This window comes from Hydra viridissima, unplaced genomic scaffold (assembly GCF_058129835.1).
Source record: "Hydra viridissima isolate aposymbiotic clone 2 unplaced genomic scaffold, HvirCarnegie_v1 scaffold_7, whole genome shotgun sequence".
In the NCBI taxonomy this organism is placed as follows: Eukaryota; Metazoa; Cnidaria; class Hydrozoa; order Anthoathecata; family Hydridae; genus Hydra; species Hydra viridissima.
The window spans coordinates 323,893-341,690 of record NW_028324306.1 but is presented as its reverse complement, the minus strand read 5'-3'; the positions used below and the strand labels follow the sequence as shown (position 1 = coordinate 341,690).

General features: G+C 26.5%; 2 protein-coding genes across 3 annotated transcripts; both read left to right on the top strand.

Moving 5' to 3' along the window:
- Nucleotides 1-859: 859 nt before the first annotated feature.
- Nucleotides 860-7,231, top strand: LOC149885492 (uncharacterized). The gene is made up of 2 exons (XM_090093068.1): nt 860-1,014; nt 1,083-7,231. Exons 1-2 carry the CDS (start codon nt 883-885, stop codon nt 1,395-1,397), a joined length of 447 nt encoding a protein of 148 aa, XP_089949194.1. The 5' UTR covers nt 860-882; the 3' UTR covers nt 1,398-7,231.
- Nucleotides 6,618-13,117, top strand: LOC149885491 (uncharacterized). Of its 2 annotated transcripts, XM_090093063.1 has the most exons (3): nt 8,985-9,097; nt 9,175-11,160; nt 11,238-13,117. In XM_090093063.1, the coding sequence occupies exons 2-3, from the start codon at nt 10,731-10,733 to the stop codon at nt 11,279-11,281; spliced, it is 474 nt and encodes a 157-aa protein (XP_089949189.1). In that variant the 5' UTR covers nt 8,985-9,097; nt 9,175-10,730; the 3' UTR covers nt 11,282-13,117. The 2 variants fall into 2 exon arrangements, 1 of the variants encoding a protein (XP_089949189.1); XR_016454121.1 differs by lacking the exon at nt 11,238-13,117 and having other exon boundaries at nt 6,618-9,097; nt 9,175-9,581.
- Nucleotides 13,118-17,798: the final 4,681 nt, after the last annotated feature.

Here is a 17,798-nt window from a genome sequence, read left to right as displayed (position 1 = left end):
GTTCTTCTTCTGGTATATCTAAAAACTGTTTAGATGCTACTATTGACCTATAATGAGATGTATAATATTTTTCTCTTTCGTTTTGTTGTAGATATTCAAAATCTTCTTCTCTTATAATATGAGGTATAGACATGACATTTTCTAAAGATAAAAACCCGTCATTATCAATTAATTTATTTGTTCTTAATAAATCCATATCTTTTAATAAATTTTTATTAGCATTGTTTTGGATAACTTCGTATTTAAAAATATCGTGTTTTATTTCTTTTTCAGGTATTTTAAAAAGGCTATTGAATCTATACAGATCATTATTTTTTTCAATTTCATCAGCAAATTTGACATCTTTTTTTAATAATTTTTTGGCTGTTTCATCACAATAAGGTAAAAATTGATATTTTAAAAAGTTATTAAACGGTATTAAAACAGTTTCTGTCAAAGGACCATCCAAATGAGATTTTGCCATCGGAAAGTTACTTTCCAAAATTGCATTTATATCGTTTAAATGGAAGTATTTGTTTGATGATAAGTATATGACCACTTTAATCTAATCTTAAATACATAACTTAAGGTAAATGATGACGTGTAAATAATGATTGACATCGATTATAAATGGCTTGTGATAGTTTGATTGAAAGGAGTCTTGTGATTGGTTGATTGAAATGGAAAGGAGGCTTGTGATTGGTTGATTGAAAAGGAAAGGAGGCTTGTGATTGGTTGATTGAAAAGGAAAGAAGACTTGTGATTGGTTGAATTATTTTCCCCCTGAAAAGGATTAAAGTGGATATATAAGTTGTGTTTCGGTTCATTCTGGTCAGTACAGCGTTAGAAGCGTGAAGACATCCAGAACCCCTGCTCAAATTTTTAATCATTTTTAATCAAGCCATGAGTGTTTCTTCAACAACAACAACTCTAAAATTGCAAGATGGAGAGGTGGAAGTTCCCGTAGAGCATCGCGCTTGTGTAAATGAATTACTGTCTCGGTTGAGGTCAATTCCAGTACATTTACCAATCCAGGTATAATATATCGTTAGTTCTGTAGACTTGTATTGTTATTATCCGTGTGTAATGAGATATATTTTTAGGTGAATAGTATCAGTTCCACTATCAACATTGACGACGTCATCGAGGTCAACACCGATGACGAATTAGATTTTATAATGGAAGTAGAAGAAGAAGAAGACCAAGAATCAGAAGAATCAGAAGAATCAGAATCAGAAGAATCTGAATCAGAAGAATCCGAATCGGATGGAGACTTGCGCGATCCGGATTACGTGCCAGGTGTTCGAGAGCTCCAAATAGCGTTGAATCCGGTTATGAGATTCAACAGAAATGGAAGGTTATTATTAAATGAGAATTGGAAGATAATTTTTTATAACATTGTATCTTTGTTTTTTTAATAAAAAATATAATAAAATAAAAACAAAAATGTTGTTTTATCTTTATTGTTCACTAAATAATTAGCCAGAAGGTACAAGTTTCCATAAAATAATGACTAAATACTGTAATCAGTTATCAAATGAGGTTACAAATTCAACAAATATAAAAACAGTAAATAATTTACAATAAGTAAAAAATTTTTAAAATGTAATTATCATATAATATAATTAATATAAGTACAAGATAAATTGTAAAGAAAAAATTTTAAAATTTCTTTTTCAACGATAAATAAAGGTTATGAAAAAGTTGTAGTTTCATATTATGAATATCTTGATCGGTTAATTCTTTATATACTAACCATTGTTCATTCATTTTGACACACGGAAAACTGGTTTCATCAGGTACAAAATTTTGGTTTTTCATCATTCTGTTATACTTCCATTTTTTTATTATTTTTATAATTTCTTCTTTCTCTTGCAATGAAAATTTGTGTTTATCTTTTAAATTGTAAACTTTAAACTTACCTGTTATAACAGGTAAGTTTTCTTTTTCAGGTATTGTTGTGGTTGTGTTTGGTGCTATTTCAGGTATTGTTGCGGTTGGATTTGGTGCTATTTTAATTCGCTTGTACTTTTGTATAATATAAGATTTCTTGTCTTTCATTGATAAATTCAACTCTTTTTGATTGTTCATTTTAATTAATCTAAATAATTTTTTTACAAAAATATTCAATAACAACAGATTCAGTTTGAAGATTAATAAAAGAATTATTATTCAAATGTTCTATTATGAAATGACAATAATCAAAATCATTTGTAGCATGTAATAACTTTAAATAATATTTTTTATGAGTTAATAAACCAATTTCTTTAATCATTTCACTTGTATTGGAATAATTATCAATCTCCATGTGTACAAAAAAATTATCAATCGTACATTAAACCTTGTATTTCTTTTACAATATCATATCGCTTTATATAAGCTAATATTCTTAAGTTTTCAGCAAAGGTCTTTTTTAAATAAAACACTACCGCTAAATTAAAATGGGAAAGTTTTTTATTGTCATACTCTAATTCTTCTATTTTCCATTCGTCCATTCCAGCAATTCTAGCATAAACTTTTGAATCTATTCCCAACTTTCTTGCAATAATTTCCAGAGCTAATCTTTCATTTTTTTTTTTCATTTGCTGCCTTTCATATTCTTTGTCAAAGTAATCATCCTCGTCTTCGACTGCATCGTTTCTTCTTTTTTTATTATTTTGAAAATTCATCTTTTTTTTAAAAATGACATGTTATAAAATAACATTAATGAAAAATCGTATTTGATAACAAACACAAAAAAATTTATAAACAATTGTATTTGATAACAAAAACAAAAAATTTATAAACAATTGTATTTCATTTCATTTTTAATCAAATCTAAATCATATTTGTTCATTTCTTTATAAATTAAGGTTTCATTGTTTATTTTAACACAAGGAAAACTTTTGCAGTCCGGTAGCATTGATAAATTTTTAATAATTCTTTCATATCGCCATTTTTTATAAATGTTTTTCACTTCTTTTCTTTCTTGAATTGTCCATAAATGTTTTTCTTTTACATTAAACACTTTGTAATATGTTGAATTTACTGTAAGCTTTGATTTTTCCATATCATATGTTATTTATCTAAAAATTAACATACAACTAAACGTTATTTAAAAAAGAAATGAATATCATCATTATAAAACAATGTTTACTGTAAAAAACTAAAAGTTTAGTCAATAGTTTCCTTAAAAAAAATAATTACAAAAAGTATCGATATATTTATTTTTTGTTACACCCAATGCTTTTCTAAATATATAAAATGACCTTTCATAGCCAAATAAGCATGAATTTTTTTTTGATAATCTTTAGGATCTTTTTGAAAAATTCTCAATACGGTTTTGAAAATTTTTTCATGTAATGTTCTTTCGTCGTAATCAATACTTTCGATAACACACGTGGATAAAAAGTCAAATTTAAAACATAACATAAATGTTTCTTCAAAAGCGTTCTTTAATTCCAACTTTAACGTTAAGATTTCTTGTTTTAATTCTTTTAATTCTTTTTCTAGTGACGACTTGTTTGGAACATCCGTGTTAAAATAGGGATGATTTTGAATATTTTTTCTACAACGATTTTTTCCCATCTAAAAATCAAATTTATTCTTCAAATACGTGACATTTATCCTGAGTACATCTTTTGTGGTTTTTATCTACATTGACATTTTTAATAATGGATTCTTTTTTAACATAACGTAACATAATAGCATGTTGTTTTATTTTTTCTTCGGTTAACATTTTATTACAAATACTTTGATGAAAATGAAAACAAGAAATACAAAAATACAACACACATTTACAACAACGAAACAAATCTGTGTTTTGTTTATTCATTAAAAACCATTCGTCACAACAATCACAATTTCCGTAATCATCTGCAGGACAAGCAAAATCTATATGTTTTTCAGCTATTCTTTGATAATGATTTTTTAACTCGTTAAGATAAAATAAATATTCTGAAGAAGAATTTATCCTATACCTTTACTTGTGTTTCTTTTACGTACTTCAAAACACTTCAATACGAGTTCAAGTCGTTTGATAAAATGTGTTTTTTTCAAGCTTATTTATGTGTTTTTTTGACGCTTAATCCTGTATAATCCTATTTCAATAGTGGATAAAATTTTATAGTGTTAAAAGTTGTTTTCGAAACTAAGTTAAAGTAATATTGACGCCAATGTTAATCTTTTTAATACTGTGAAGAATTTTTCTTTTGTTGAAAAGTTGTTTTCGAAACTAAGTTTAATTAATCTTGCCGCCAATGTTAATCTTTTTAATACTGTAAAATATTTTTTATTGTTAAAATATGTTTTCGAAACTACCTCAGATTAAAATTGTCGCCAATGCAAATACCGTGAAGAATTTTTTATTGTAAAATAATTTGTTTTCGAAACTACGTTAGATTAAAATTGTCGATAATGTTAATCTTGTTAATATTATTTAAAAAAGGTTTTTTGTAGGTCAGATTATTTGACTCATTTTCTTTTGTTTATGACATATTTTTTATTAAAGTAATGTTTTATTTTTAGAATATTTATTGTTATCGGATTAAGTCTCAAAAAACATATAAAAAAGGGTTGTTTTTCAAAGAAATCATTCAACGTCTTCAATCGACAAGACATCGAACAAAAAGTAATACGAAAGTAAAGAACAAAGCTATCAAGGTCGTAAGTAAAAAATGGTTACTTTATCTAGTACTCCTTCTTCTAATTTTTTAAATTATGGACAATTAGCTGCAGGATCTTTATATTGTATTTATCTCAATGACAAAGATGACTCTAAAAGTAAAATGAATCAATATTTAAGTTGTCCTATACAATTAGTAGGACAATTTGACTTTAATAAAAATGTATTTCATGTTATTCGAAACGCTAAAAAAATTTCCGTATTGATACCTTTTAAAAAAATTAACGAGTGTTTAAATCACAGTTTAACTATTTGCGAAGGATTAGACGATCCTAAATTTAACGTTAAATGTTTCATGTATCGCGCTGCTATAAAAACATCACCTGATGACAATCGTTTTGTAAATCCAAAAATCAGCGGTGAAAGAAAAATGGAATATTATTATAACGTAGTCGACGATAATGTTATTTCTTATGAAAATTGGGATGAAAATTTTATAGCTGAAATGTTTATAGAGAGTATTAAAGAAAGTCAAAATATCGCTTGGAAAAGTATTAGTAAAGAATTTACCATTCCATTAATTACTTTTAATGCGGATAAACCTACATTGATAAGTATGTATTCCTATAATCCCGATAAAGAAGTAGATGTGTTTATTAGAGAACATAACAGATTACAATATGAAGTGTTAACTAGAAAATCTATTCCCTCTTATGTTTTAACCGAAAAAAAGTTGCAAACCGTTGAAGGACCACCACTGAGTACGTATTATAATGAAGTGGATAAAATGTTATAAACAACAACTTTTGTTTTTTGTATTGTTTTATCATTTATTTTTTTAGAAAAAATCAAAGAAGAAAAAGATTAACGTTAAAATCATGTTGTCAGTTTATTTTTCAAGATTTCGCGAATTTTTATTGGACGTTCAAGAATTTATTCAAAATCATAAAGAACTGTTAAAAGTTTTGGAAAATAATAACGATAAAGAAATAAAATGTATTTGCGATAATCCTTTATTTTATAGTAAATATTTAAAAGACGATGATTATTTTTTAATATTACGAGAAAATGTAAATTATGATTTTCAATATCATTGTAATATTGCTGACGGATTTTTAAAAAATCATTTTGTTGAATTATTAAACGAATTGGGTGTTTTGTTAAATTATTATTATTTGTGTTTGGATCGCGATACGTTTTGTATGGAATGTATTAAACTAGCAGCTCAACTTTGTATACAATATAAATAACGTTTAGTTTTAATATAAAAATGGATGAACAAAATGAAATTGAAATGTCAGAAGAAAAACACGTCACATTTAATGATAACGTAGAAGTACATTTTACAGTGGACCCAACTCCAGAAGTAATTGATTTAACAGGTGATGAATCTGACGATAATTCTAAATTGAATGAACCTAATGTTATTGAAATTTCAGACGACGAACCAAATGGTAATGATATTTGTTTGATAGACAAGCGCGGTAATCCTATTAAACATACCGGAAGACTAATCAACGGAGTCAATAGCGTTACATATTTTTTGAGTTTGTTAGACATTAAAAGCGCTAAAACTGAAATTTTAAATAATTTATTTATTGATCGTTTTAGTGCCTTGAAAGAAAAAGCGGAACAAAACGATGATGTTGTTTTTTGTCAATATTTAGCTTGTCACATTTGTTATCATTTATCTAATATTGTATATTTTTTCAATTTAAAACGCGGTTGTAATGAAGCTCATGAAATATTTCATTATTGTTGTGAATATCTTAATCTTCAAGGTGAAAATGTGGATGATATTTTTTTGATGAATACTGTATAATTTTTTTGTCTTTTTTAATATTACATAAAATCACTAAAGGACAAGTTTGTAATACTATTTTTTAATATTTTTACATTGTATAAATGATTTTTTTCAAATATATCTGTTTTTTATTAGATAGCTAATCAAGTGAATAGTGTTAACTAAAAAATACCATTCCTGGTGGAAGAAAGTAAAAAGGAAGAAGTTTTACCTATTACTGATAAACAGAAGATGTCGACTGATGATATTTTTAATGTTACAAAATCTAAAGGTGTTTTTCTCCACGATAATATCGGTATAGTTACTAATGATGAAATTGACAGATTTCCCGATTTGAATGAAAATTTTAAAAATTTAATGACCAAATATCCACAAATTGATTTTGAAAAAAAAGCCAAATTAATATTAAATAGTTTTAGAGATATAGGCGACCTTTTGGAAAAGTATGAAAGTATTACTAATTCCAATCAAATGGTGTCTGATGATGAGCGTATAATTGAAAAAGTGTTTAATGAAGTTTTAGCTGATAATTATTTAGTGGAAGATTATGATACCTGGTTAATTAAAGCACAGGCTTTGTTTGACATGGAAGAATTAAAAAAAGGTTTACAAATTCATCTACAAAACGAAGAAATTTGGTTGATCGTATTTATGATGATGGTGAGAAAAAATTTTTTAAATAAATATTTAAAATTATCCACTTTAAAAATGTTTCGTTCAAGATATGAAATCTCATTTCCTCACTCTTACGAATTGCTTAACGAAATGAAAGTGTTGTATCATATGTTTTTTATCAATACTATACCGAAAAGTGTGTATATGAAATTAAATGTTCCAAAAAGAAATAGTTTTGATAATTATTACGAAGTATATTTGTACATGCCTAAGATATTAAAAATGCTAGAAATAGAGAAAGAAAAGGAGTTGGAATTTAGATCTATCAAATATTACCATCAATTGATCTATTGTCTTTATACGCCCTATCCAGTGTATGACATGTTTAAAGAGATGAACAAAGAAAATGAAAAACATTTTACTTTTAAAAAAACAGCTTTTGTTTACGGAAGAAAAAGAAAGAGTGATAGTTTAGAAGAATTACATAACAAGTATCCGGAAGCAACACGTTTTGTTTTTTTTAAAAGAAATTTTAAACCTGATTCTATTGATGATTTACGTAACGGTGATTATTTTGATAGCGCTTATAATGCTGACGTTTTTGTTTTATCTAACAAAAAAAGAATTGTGGAATAAACAATGTCCTATATTTTGTTTTATAATTAAAAACTTATGACATAATATTTTTTTATGAAATGATTTTATACGTGTGTTTTTAATATTTTCTTGTTTCATTTGCAATTGTAGTTATCATTTTTTAGATTTGTCGTAATTTATTTTGTGATTAAAAAAATGGAAAAAATAGTAAAAGAGGTTCCTGAAGACTTTGATAATTGGGATATAGATCGAGTTTTAACTTTTTTAAATCAACAATTTGTTCTCATTTATGTTCATCCATATTATGGTATTGTAAAAAAATTGAGTTACATTAAACAACTTGCTCGTTGGTCTCAAAAACATCCTAAAGTAAAAGTTCACCAACGACATAATCCTACTTATTTAACTAAAGTATATTGCGATGATAAATGTCACTGTTCAATTTAGTATATATTGAAAATTAGTAATCTTCAAGACTGGACTTTTTTTGAACAATTTATTTTCAGAAAAATTCAGTTTTGTAGACTTATTATTTATGTTAGTTTGTATTTTTTTAGAAACATAATTCTAATATCATTTTGGTATTTGTTATAAAATCCTAATTACAATGTCATTCAGTTTGTTAATGTCTGACGAGGATTTAATCGATATTTGTGCGGAGATTTTTTCCGAAGATTGGAGTTTTACAATGTTTAGTCGCGTGTTGGAATGTAGCGAAATAGTACTCAATAAGCAATGTCTGGATAGAAAGAGCGTTTTAGTGGAAATGAACAAAAAATTAAAAAATGACACTTTTATAAAAAGTTTGACGGAATACTCAAGAAAAGAACAAATCGCTAAAATTATAAAAAATTTAAAAAAAAAATCTGAGTGTATATGTACAGACAGGTGTTTTGTAGACTATATATGTTATGTAGATTATATTTTGTTAGTTTGTAAAACTGTTAATTATGATGTTGTTCTTAAAAAATGGAAAATAAATAATTAAAAAATGGTATTTATGTTTCGTAGATACTTAAAATTATAATTAAATATGGCTGAAATAGACAAAGATTTTATTTTAAAAAATGAAAGCGAATTAGTGCAAATATGTGTGGACGTTTTTAATGGACAGCGAATGAAAACTTTAACCGACATTCAAAAAAAAATGTTCTTGCGATTGTTTCATTTAGACAATAATTTTTTTGATAAATGGAATAATATTAGTTTTGAAAAAATGATGAAGGAAATGTTAACGCAATACAAAAAAAAATGTTGTGATGACTGGTGTTTTCAAACTTCTTTATTCGGAAAATTATTTTTGATAAATCCTATGGTTGTAAAAAGGTGGTAAAACTATACTATTTTGATTTTATTTTTTATTGGTTAATAAAAATTGTAATATTTTTTAGAATAAAATAATGAGTTTGGAAATAAAAGAAAATAAAGAAACCAAAGTTTGTGAGGTCATGAATGAAATAAAAGAAATGGAGACAAAAACCAAACATAATAAATGGCAAGTAAGTGAAATTTTGATTTATGTTCAAAACTTTGAAGTATGTCTTTTTTAAATATTATAACAAGAATTTTGTTTTAGAGATGGATAAAAATATCACTGTTGAGTTCAAATGAGACAGAAGACAAAATTTACGATGAATTAAAATTATTTGTATCTTCGTCTATTGATATTCATTATCAAATGGAAAAATTATTTGATTTTAGTATAACCTTTGAGAAATCAGTTTTATTAAGCAGAATGAACAAAATAAAAGTGGAGTGTATCGTGAAAGAAAAATCAATATCCGTGACAAGTTATAAAAGCATTTTATCTTTCGATTGTATTTATCAGCATTTGTTTTTACAAACTATTGTTTCCATAGCGTTAGAAGATATCAAGTTTCATATTTTAAACGCGGAATATAACAAAGAGATGTTAGAGTACATTAATCGTTGGATAAGTGTAATAGATGAAAATAAAGAAAAAATTCTATGTCCAAAAAAAAATAATTTTGGTTTGGGTTTGACGGTCGGTTTGTGTATTGGTTTTTTTATGACTATTGTCCTTGCAAGTCGAGTGGTGTATCGATGTTTTTAGAATATTATAATAACATTTTTTTATTTTTTGGTTTATGAAAATAAAATGTGTTTTTTAAGGTGTTTGAAATTTTAATATGTTCTTAAAGATGAAAAAAAGTTACAATAAAAGATCTTTTTAAGTATAATTTATAAAATTTTATAAAATGTAATATGTTTTAGGTTAAAAAGTAACGAAAATGAATAATATACAATCCGATGATCATTTGAATCAAGCTTTGGAATACACAAACAACAACTCGAGTTCAGATAATATCATTAATAAAATTGCGCATTTTTTAGTCATGAATGAAAAAGTTAAAGCTCGAGATCTATTGCGGGAAGAATTTAAAAAAAACGAAATGGACAATGACGATTTTAAATTTTTGATATCTTTGGAAAAGAAAATAAGTTTTTTTAATTATATGTACCATAGATTAAACCAAAAAGAAACGGATGATATGGAAGTATTAAATTTATCCATGGAAAATAAATCTTATGACATTTTTATGTTTTTTTTACACGCTTTTTTACATAATTATGAAATGTGTGATGGACAATATTGTGGGGGTACACTTTTAAACCCATGGTAATATTTATATTTTTTAATCACCGTTTTTTGTATTTTTTAGGATTATAACATTAAAAAAGTTTAAAAAATGAGTCGTGGAGAATTTGTTTCACATTTGGAAAACGTTTTGAAAGAAACCAACCACTTTTATGATCTAATTCAAGATGAAAATATTATTTCGTCTAAAATTGTTCATCATTTGATGATGAAACGAACAAACCTAGCCCAAGAATTAATGATTAAGTTGTTAAGCGAGAGTGAAAAAGACTTTTCAAGACTGTTATGGTTGACCATGGATATACCTTTTTTTAATTATGTTTATTTTAGTTTAAGTGAAAAAGATAATGATTTGATGAGTGTATTACATTTATCTGAGGATAATCATACTTACGACATGTTTATGTATTATTTACACGCTTTATTACATGATTATGAAATTTGTGATGGTAAATATTGTAAAGGTATTTTTTAAATTTGAAAAAATAAAAGTTGTTTATTATTAGATAAAAATGGAAAATTATATAAAATATGAATTTAAAGAAATAGAAAGCGTGTACGCTACCAAAAATAGCGCAGGATTAGATCTGTATTGTGTTTCAGATTACGAATTAAACCCACATAGTAAAACTATTGTAGACAGTAATTTGAATATAAGTTATATTCCTGATCAAATATGTGGAATGGTCATGGCTAAGTCAAGTGGAATTTTTAAACCGTATCATGTTATTAATGGTTTGATTGATCCTGATTATGTTGGAAATATAAAAGTGCAAATTGAAAATAAAATTGATCAAGTTGTAAATATTCACAAAGGAGAAAAAATAGCACAAATGCTTTTTATTCCTTATTTTAGACCCTTAAATATCAAAGTTATAAATATACAAAGAAATGGAGGTTTTGGATCGACGGATTTGGCTCATGGACATGGAGGGAATACAGGTAAAAAATATAATTTTTTTTGATATATTTTTTTAATTTTTTTTATCTATAGATGTATCTATATATGTATTTTTTAGATAACCAAGCATCACTGTTGTGTGAGAGAAGTAACGATTGTTAAAATATTAGATAATAACGATGATGAGAGTTATGAAAATAAACCAATCACTTTTTTTGGTAATCCTTGTCTCAAATATGTGGATCTGGAGTGTAAATATCAAAACGTTTTCAATTATTGTAAAAAAAACATTCATAAATTAAACTATTATACTTCCTCCCCTTTATTTTGTAAAAATATATATTCTATATTGTGTACTATTTTTACACCGCAAGATATCATTTTATACAAAGGTGGAACTTTAGAAAAAAACTTTTGTGAAAAACACAATTTCAAAAGTTTTGACTTGGAGAAATGGAAAGTTCCAACAGTAAAAAATATTGTTGAATTTGATATTTGTGTTGTTTGTGAAGAGCATGAACAAAGTGAATTTCATTGCTCTAAATATGAAGTAATTGTATATAAAAATTATTTAAACAAATATCATTTATGGGATTTAGAGTTGTTATAAATGATGTTTTTTTTTCATTTTTTATTAAAAAGCTGTATATAATTTATAACGAAATAAACAGAGTTGTTATAAATGATGTTTTTTTCATTTTTATTTAAAAGCTTTATAAAATTTATAACGAAATAATCCATTTCTTTTTTTAGTAATAATATTAGAAAAATAAACATGGAGTATACAGTTTCTGAAGAGAAAAAAAGTTATTCCAGTGGAACACATTTTTTTGTAAACACGTATAGGAATGAAAGAACAAGAGAAATGAAAACGGAAAGTATTATGAGTACAGATGAATTAAATATGTTCATTCAAAATCCATTGGATATAGGAAAATGGATAGAACAATTCACTTTTGAACTCATGGATAAAGAAGAAGAATTGACCTTTCCAGCTCTTGACGTGCCTTGTTTATATCAAAATGTGGTGGTCATGTTGTATGGAAACGATGATTATGGAAGCGGTGAGTCTAAAGTTGTTAAATTTGCTTATTCGTCTCCTGTATATGTGATTAAAAAATTGGAAAAAAAATCATTTTTAAAAATGATAGCTAATATTAATATAAAGCAAGCTTTTGAATATGTAGAAAGTGGTAGCGGTTGGAGACTAATTGCTTTAGATTTGTTCAAGTCACAATTATTGACCAATATGAAAGAGGACAAAATTATGAAACTGAGACATGATATTATAGGAACTATAAAACGCAAAAAGATTAGATCCGATTTTAATCCTTTATCAAAATATAGTGTCAAATATTTAATTCAGTTTTTAAATCGATTAGATAAAGAAGAATACTGTAATAAAAATAAAGAACACCCTGAATATTCTGAATTAGTGGGACCTTGGTGTAGACCGCATAAAAATTGGTCGGATAATTATGATCAAAATGGAAAAGTATTAAGTATTTTCCAAAAAAAAAAAAATGTTTTTGGATTATAGTTCAATAGCAGATAAAGGGTATTGTTTTTATGTGGCTATATTAATAGGTATGTTGTTAAATAAAATAAAAATTACGAAAATTAAAGAGTTTGATTTATGGGAGAGAGAAAATACGGTAGGCGGTATTAAAAGCGAAGAGGATGTTTTTGAATTTTTAAAAAAAGGATTAAAGGAAGAAGATTGGATAGCGATGAAAAATTTTCTCATCTTTATTAAAAACAGTTGCTATAATCTGACAGTAAAGAATTTAGAATCGATATGCATGCACTTTACAAACGAAGGCGTCATGTTTCCATACCATTTAAGAATTTTTGTAGTTAAAAAAAAAATCAATCGACTTCATTTAATCGCTAACAATTTAAAACTTATAAACATTTATGAAGATTATTTAAATCCTATTTTCGAAAGTAAATTGTTAAATCCAATACAGTTAAAAAGGTTTTTACCATTACTAGAAACGGAAGAAAAAGACTTATTAAACGGACAATTTTCCAATACCATCAACATTTTAATTGCGGATCAAGGTAGTCACACTTATCACGCTTTAAATTTAATTAATCTTAACTATAGTAAAAAATTAGTCAGTGATCAACGAGTTCAAAAACTGTATTTAAAAGAGTGTCAGCGTTGTTTACAATTTTATTCCAATACTAACGAAAAAAAACATGAAACTACCTGTGAAGGATTTTATAATAATAAATGTTTTTTATATAGTCCTAAAAGAAATTTTTATAAACCGCGTACAAAGTTTATGATGCAAAGTAGAAGACAATTTCCTTTTTTTATCACTTTTGACTGTGAAACATTAAATATACCATATTCGGGTGAAAAAGAAGAAAAACAAAAAACCTTGTCTCATTTAACCTATTTTTGTCATACGGTTTCATTAAATATTATTTCCGATCATTTAGCTAAAAAATTGTTTGGATTAGATGTTCAAGAAAATGTGATAAAACAATTGGTTTTTTATTATGAAAACAATGATGAAAGTTTAAAAAAAAATATCATTGATTTGTTACCCGTTCCTATACAACACTGTAAAAATATTATAGCTTATGAGTATCGACAAAAATTATGGAAAGAGATGATGCAATGTGAAAACCTAAAGGTAAAAGAAAATTTAAAAAGTGACTTGATAGTGTATGATTTGTTGTTATTAGCAGCAGTAGTTAAAAATTATTGTAGTCAGGTATTATTAAAAGAAAATTCAGCTTTAAATATATCGTTAGAAGATTATGACAAGTTATGGCAACCAGATGAAATTTTTTGTACCATATGTAAAAAAAAATGTAATAAATTAAAAATGGAAAATGTAAAAAATCGTTTTTGCGATCTGGAAATAGAAAAGTCATTTAATCAAAAAGAAATAGATCCTGTGTGTTACAATCATGAGAGTTTAGCAGATTTGTTATATGAGTGGTTAAGCGAAGTGAATTTGTTTGCTTTGTCTGATTCAATGCAAAATTTGATTCAAAATGAAAATACGTCAAAGATCAAACAACGTTTATTGTTTTTAACGCAAACTTTATATTTATTAAAAAAATGGATTTTACTGATCGAAACATACGGAGAAGGTTATAGTTGGCAAAATGGGTATATGTGTAAAATCATTAATATGAATATGGACGAAGTCATGAACATCATACGATGGTTAGGTAAACTATTTTTAACACAACGCAGGTATGACATTTTATTTGAAGAAGATATGATTTTTCAATTTGATTCTATAGATATGGATTTGTTTTTGTTAGAAGATAGTAGATTTTTATTCAAAACCTTTTTGGAAATATTTCAGGTGATGAAAACGTTATTACAATCGCAATATGTAAATTTAAGTGAGAATGACAAGGTAAACGATATACAGTTGTTTTCATTACTTTCTGACATTGATGAAACACAGGTAAAATTATGGCACCAAGTATTGACTGTCAGTTTAAAATCTAATCATGCTGATAGTGAAAATGTTCATTATTACGAACAACACTTATATGAAAAAGAATTTCAAAAAGATTTACAAAATATCTTAAAATCGGTACTGTATCATTTTGAGAATCATCTAGTAGTAGATCATGATCATTATACTGGAGAAGTTTTAGGTTTAGCTCACAATCTATGTAACGTATCGTACGGTAAGGTTTCTTCACACAATATTTTAAATATATACGCTCACAATTCTGTATTCGATAACGCTGTCATGATCATCAATAGTTTACATAAAACGTTAGATTTTCCTTTACACGATTTAGACAACAGTAACAGTAGCGATTATGAAAATTTAATGAAATATTTTAGCTTTGATCATTGTTTTTTTATAGCGCAAAATAGCGCTAAAATTCGTATTGTTGATTTTTACAACAAAGTTAGAATTGTGGATTCCTATCGTTTGATGAACATGTCTTTGAATGAAGCTACCTCCATGTTAACCTCCAAGTGTAAAAATGATTTAATTACATCAGCTGTAAGTTATTTTTATCAATATGGTTTTTTGGATTACGAATCCATGACTCATTTATTGCAAAATGATACTTTAAAATCTTGTTTGACTAAAAAATTAATTTTTCCGTATTCGCAATTGGAATTACATTTATTAGAAAAAGAATAGGAGTCAATACCACCCATTGAATTATTTGCTAAAAATGATTTATCTAAAAGTGCTACTTTGGAAGAAGAAATAGATAAAATCAAAGGCGATTATGAAAACGTCAAATTGATTTGGAATTTTTTCAAAATTAAAAAATTAAAAACCTTATTAAAAATTTATGTGGTGATTGATTCGTTAAGTTTAGGAATGGCTTTGATTGATTTTGATAATAAAACGTTTGTGCAAACCGGTTTTCATATATTATCTGCTGTAAGTATATTTAGTTTTGCTAGTCATTTTAACAATTGGATGAGTGGAATAAACGTACAATATCCTCCAACTCACGAACATCACCAATTGATTGAAAAATGCGTTCGTGGTGGAATGTCGACCAACGGTTCGTTCAAGTTGGGAATAAATACAGAATATTACAAAGATTATTTGAAACTAAACTATATTAAAACTGATTTTGACACTTTGATGTTTTTTGCTGACGAAAATCAACAATATGGTGGAGCTCAGACAGGTCCCTTAATATGTCAAATGAATTATAATTTGGATTATAATACCAAAGACTTTAACGAAGTTTTAAACAAGTATTATACACCGCTTCACCGTTTAGAACAATTTTCCACTGATGCTTTTGTTCATTGTAAATTATCCATGAAAAAAGAGTATCAAGATAAATGTCACGGATTTTCACCTATGGTTCAAAGAGGACATATACCTTTATATCAATACAGCCCATACGAAATTTTAAAGTTGAGAAAAAAATTAAACAACGGACAATATACGATTGAAGAAGATAAATCAGTAAAGTTGTTGATGAAAGTGGATAGTCACGTGACTGTCGAAACGTTGGATTATTTAAAATGGTTAGTAGAAGAAAGAGGAGTTGTGATTGAAGAAATATATTCCGTTATGCCTGTGTATCGATATCCTTTAAGCGCTAAAAGTATACATTTTTATATGAAAATGAGAGCTGAAGCATTAAAAATAGGAGATTTGATAACTGCCGCTTTGTGTAAATTTATAGTCAACGGTCAATATGGATTTCACACGAGGAAACCTGAAAAAAATATCAACATTAAAATCTATGTACATGTACAAGAAAAACTGAGACAATGTATCAAAAATCTGAACGAATTGTATGAGACAATGATAACGGAAGGAGTTTCACCTGACCAATTTAAAGAGTGTTTACCTCAAAGTTTTCAAAACTTTTTTTTCATTCATGGTCAATTTATGACTTATAATCCTGAAGAGATTTATTTGGATATGAGTAATCAAAAAATTTCAACTCAAGAAAATCCGTCTTTATCTTACGATTCTTTTTTTAAAGAATATTTATCTAGCAGAATGAAAAACCTTACTACCAAATCTGTGGTTTGCAGTTTAGAAGGTGAAAACGTAGACGTTTTAAACTTATTAGCGGATGATGTTGAAATCAATTTAAAAAAAGCAGTCGTGACTTTGGTGGAAGAAAAAAATAAAAAAGTGAACTTGAGCTTACGAATGATTGCTGCCAAAATATTGAGTAACGCTAAATTGAACATTAGTCGTTTTGTCTTTGATTTACAAAACATGTGTGAAAAACATCAAGCTAGCGCTCATTTAATGGTGACTGACACTGATTCAGCTTGTTTTATGATCATGAGAGAAAAGAGTGACCATGGCAATTTTAATGACGAATTTCAACAATGGATAAAAAACGATGATCAATTTAATCCATGGATGGATTTTTCAAATTATCCTAAAGATCATTTTAATTACAATAACGATTATGCTAAAGCGCCGCATCACTTTCAAGATGAAGTACCGCCTAAAGCTGTTATTAATAAAATTATGGCTATGGCTCCCAAATGTTATATGGTCGATGTGGATAAGGAAGGTAAATTAAGCACTAAAAAAAGATTCAAAGGTGTACCATTATATAACATCAAAATAAACAATTATGTGAATGGATTAGATTGTTATCCATGCACCAACCATATCATGAAACAACAGTGGAAAAATATGATTCCGAAAAAAGACCAAGAGGTTTTACAAAATCGCATGGGAATTAAAAGAAGTGGTGAAGGTTTTGATATCACTATCAAAGAATGTAAACTACAACTTTTTAAGAAACCGAACCAAAAGTTATATCCTTTTGATTGCGGAGTAATGGCTGAAATTAGAGGACATCATGTTTTGAAACCTTTAGAAGAATTAAATAAAACCGTTTTACCTAATAAAAATGCATTTTGTAGCGACAATCACATAGAAAAATTACTACGATTAGAACATGAAATTATTAAAAATCATTCTTACTTGAAAAGAAATAGACATTTTATTGACAATACGGTTTTACCTTTTTATAAATTATTAAAAAATTCATTTAACGATATTCAAAATAATTACGATATTGAAGTCACGAGCGATGAAACCATGTTATATAAAGAATGTAGTATGAGTGATGATTTGTTGTAAAAATAAAAAACAATTTGTTTAAAAAATGAAAGTTTTTGTTGTAATATTATTTACATTGTTATTAAAAATAATTAATAAAAAACATGGAG